Source organism: Microtus ochrogaster, linkage group LG2 (genome assembly GCF_000317375.1).
Source record: "Microtus ochrogaster isolate Prairie Vole_2 linkage group LG2, MicOch1.0, whole genome shotgun sequence".
Classification (NCBI taxonomy): domain Eukaryota; kingdom Metazoa; phylum Chordata; class Mammalia; order Rodentia; family Cricetidae; genus Microtus; species Microtus ochrogaster.
In genome coordinates, this window is record NC_022028.1 from 3525150 (window position 1) to 3528962 (window position 3813).

At 44.1% G+C, this 3813-nt stretch overlaps 1 protein-coding gene across 2 annotated transcripts in view; it reads left to right on the plus strand.

The window, feature by feature from the left end:
* Window positions 1–3813, plus strand: part of Ubr2 (ubiquitin protein ligase E3 component n-recognin 2) — an 80812-nt gene that overhangs the window by 54376 nt on the left and 22623 nt on the right. For both annotated transcript variants that reach the window (XM_005359718.3, XM_005359719.3), the window contains exons 29-32: window positions 294–466; window positions 1063–1262; window positions 2153–2246; window positions 3055–3216. In XM_005359718.3, coding sequence (XP_005359775.1) covers window positions 294–466; window positions 1063–1262; window positions 2153–2246; window positions 3055–3216 — 629 coding nt within the window. The remainder of the gene's footprint in view (window positions 1–293; window positions 467–1062; window positions 1263–2152; window positions 2247–3054; window positions 3217–3813) is intronic.

The following is a 3813-nucleotide window of genomic DNA, read 5'->3' on the forward strand; positions in this document are numbered from 1 at the left end:
AAAAAAAAAAAAAAAACATTAAAAAAAAACTTCAGCAGGTTAAGCAGGTTAGTATGAAAAAATTAGATTTCTCTGCAATAAGGCAGTAGTTGATACCATTTATGAAAGTTAAATTCCAAAAGATGCATATATTATAACCTGTAGCAATATTCTAGTTTGTCCTTTCCCTGAGTACCTTAGATCGATTCTTGCATTTAAATAAGAAGATGATGGAGTGGCTCTTACTAAAGTACAGATGCTTTGCTTAGGGGAAAGACTGTAATCTCTAACAGACTAACTGAGCATCTTTCCAGAGCTCGAGAGACAAAGCAGAGAGGAAAAGGAAAGCAGAGATTGCTAGACTGCGCCGGGAGAAGGTCATGGCCCAAATGTCTGCGATGCAGCGGAACTTTATTGACGAGAACAAAGAGCTCTTCCAGCAGACAACAGAGCTGGACGCCTCTGCCTCTGCTGCTCTTGACAGCGGGTAAACAAAATAATGACTTAAGACTCGATCATTAGTTGTTTGGTATGCTTTTAATCCTGTTGTAATTGAGTAGAAGTGGTAGTCTCCATTAAAAGACGTTCACTTCTAGAAACAGAAATAGCCCAAGATTAGCCAGTAACTGGGTACCAAACAAACACGGATCTGAGTTTTCTCCCAGAGCTAAAGCTGGCACATGGTTTTGTAATTCCAGTGCTGGGGAGGTAGAAATGGGCTGTTCCTGGAGGCGATGGCCAGGCAGCCTAACCTTGTCAGCAAACCCCAGGCCAGTGAGAGGTCCTGCCACCTGGGGTTGACCTGCGGCCCCCACACACATATGCATATGCACACAAAGAAATCTCTAACTCTGGGTAATGTGTGTATCTACCTAGAGTATGTTCATGAAAGATTGAACACTGGTATGTGCTGCAGGCAGATGGCTCTAAGATTAGAGGTCTTGTTGAAGCACATGAAAGACTCTTACTACTTAGTGTTATAAAAGTCATGGGTTCAACATGTGTCTGCCCGGAATCTGTCACTAATGATTACAGAGAAACTGCTTCAACTCACTCAGTGTCCTTATAACCTTTTTATTGCAGCCCTCTGGTTTCAGATACAGCACTCACAGCATTGGGCCCAGCACAGACACAGGTTCCTGAACAGAGACAGTTGGTCACCTGCATATTGTGCCAAGAGGAGCAAGAAGTTACTATGGAAAGCAAGGCAATGGTCTTGGCAGCGTTTGTTCAGAGATCAACTGTGCTGTCAAAAGACAGAACTAAATTCATTCAGGATCCAGGTAAGTTCTAGCTTTTTATTCTATTTTAACCCAGTTTCACTGACAAAATACAAGCAGCCTCCATGCCAGGCTTCATGATTCACATCTGTGATCCCTGTACTCAGAGGCTGAGGCCAGAGGATAGCTCTGAGTTCAAGGCCAGACAGGCCTATAGTATGAGACTGTGTCTTAACACATCCCTCAGAATTTCTTCTCTGAGCTCAGGGCATGAGGCATGATGGGGAACTGGAGTCTCTCAGCAACCAAAGCTTCATGATCCTTTATTACCTAGGTGCTCAAGTCCCTATATAAGATGGTATAGTGCTAGGGAGGGAGCTGAGGGGCTGAACACTTGCTTGCTGGGAGTGCGGGTCTGGCTTTCGTCCATAGCACTGAGGAGGGGAAACCCTGCTCAACTGCATAGGATTTGCATGCAGTCTTGGTGAATCTTCTAGTACTTGATCTCTAGATTACAGTTTCGATGGTGTGTAACGAGAGATGACGGACATAAGGAGGGTATGTGAGCTCCTGTGGAGGGTTCCCTGGACGTTTTGGTCTGCCTTCTGTGAACACCACAGACACAGCTTGTGGTGTGGAGGGTTCCCTGCACGTTTTGGTCCACCTTCTATGGACACCACAGACACAGGGCTTGTGGTGTGGAGGGCCAGTTATCTAATGCACTTTCAACCTCACATCACAGTCAGGGCTGTTGTCTTCCACGGGCATTGAGAATTACAAGATTCTCGATTTTTAGTTACCAGAGTCTTGCCTAGATTGGTGCTATCTAAAGTCAGAGTAAATTAGCACTTCCTCACCCAGGTCTTCACAAACCTAAGGGTCCACGTTGATTATAGAAAAGTTAAATGCTTAGAGTTTTATTTTGTTTTTTATATCTTTGTTTTGTAATGCAGAAAAATATGATCCATTATTCATGCACCCTGATCTGTCTTGCGGAACACACACTGGTAGCTGTGGACACGTTATGCATGCCCATTGTTGGCAAAGGTAATTTATATTCTTATATATTCTTATATTACTCAAGAGAAGCCATCTGAAGGCTCAGAGTTAACTTTTAAAGCAAAGGAAATTTCATTCTAGGGGTGGGGATAAGAACTGAAGATACTAGCAAACTTCTATGTGTTTGCCTAATAAATAAGTACTTGCTTTGTAATGGATGTAAAGACATAGTAAGAAACTTGAGAGTGACAGGTACATTTTAGTATAACTTTGTATCAGATCTACATCATCCCTCCAGAGAAGAGACCAGCTCTCCATTAGGTAACAAGATGGAAGGACAGAAAGATTTGGTACAGTAGGGTGAACTCTTTATCATATAGGCTATACGAGTAATGCATTCTTTCTTCGGGTCCAAGGTGAACAGCTCTGAATCGCACAGTTGTTAGTGCATGCTTTGTGGCTCCCGAGTCTGTAGCGACTCTGCCAAGAGGGGGACTCCTCTCCTTGCTCTGCCCTGGTGCTTCATGTGCCCTCCAGCACTGTGCTTACTCTTAGTGTGGCCGCCCCAGACTAGTGACCACCAGACAGACAGTGAGCAACGGAAGTGACTACTCTTTCCTCTCTTGAAATGCTTATTAGATCAGTCAGGTTTTGTTGTTGTTTACAACGTTTCTGTGTTAGGACTCCAAATCCACCTTGAAGAGTAAAGTGATTCAGAAGTCATACTGCCTGTGTTTAGGACAGTTCAGTCAAGTTTTTAATTGTTTGTGAGAAAAATGACTTAGGATGTTGATGCTTGCACCTCCTGCTGACAAAAGGCCGTGGATTTTGACACCCCTGTTCTCTAATTGTGAAGGTATTTTGATTCCGTTCAAGCTAAAGAGCAGCGAAGGCAGCAGCGACTGCGCTTGCACACTAGCTATGACGTAGAGAACGGCGAGTTCCTCTGCCCCCTCTGCGAGTGCCTGAGCAACACCGTGATCCCCCTGCTGCTTCCACCCAGGACTGCTTTCGGCAGGTGAGCTCTTCCCAGCACTGTGCTGCCTCAGAGACTGGCTTTGTAGGTGATGGAGGAGGGAGACTCAGCTCTGGGTGTAATGCGACCCAGATAACCTTTTAAACATGTTGTGCAGTCATCTCTTCTGTGAGCTGATCTGTGGAGCTTGGTTGTGAGCTGTAAACGGGAACAAGCCAAAATATAACTTTTTTTATTTCCTCACAAGTGCTCCAGAAGATGTAAACTTTGTTTATTCCTGAAAACCTGGAATTCCTTTGTTTCTAGAAGTCTTACTTTAAAGATGTTCCCTCGTTCTTCCCAAAGGTACTCATCTACTGTTGGGTGTGGTAGTGCACACCTTTCGTCCCAGCATTTGAGAAGCAGGTAGAGTTCTGAGTTCTAGTCCCGGATGCACAGTAAGACTCTGTCTACCAAAATTAAAAAAACAAAAACAAAAACCTGTCTTCTGCTCCCCATGTTTCCATGGCATACAGGGCACACACACCATACACAGTGAATAAAATTAAAAGTGAATAAGCTCTGGAGAGATGGCCAAGCCTTAAGAACACTCCTGCTCTCCAGAGGACCTGGGTCCAAGTAAATCTTTAAAAAATAACT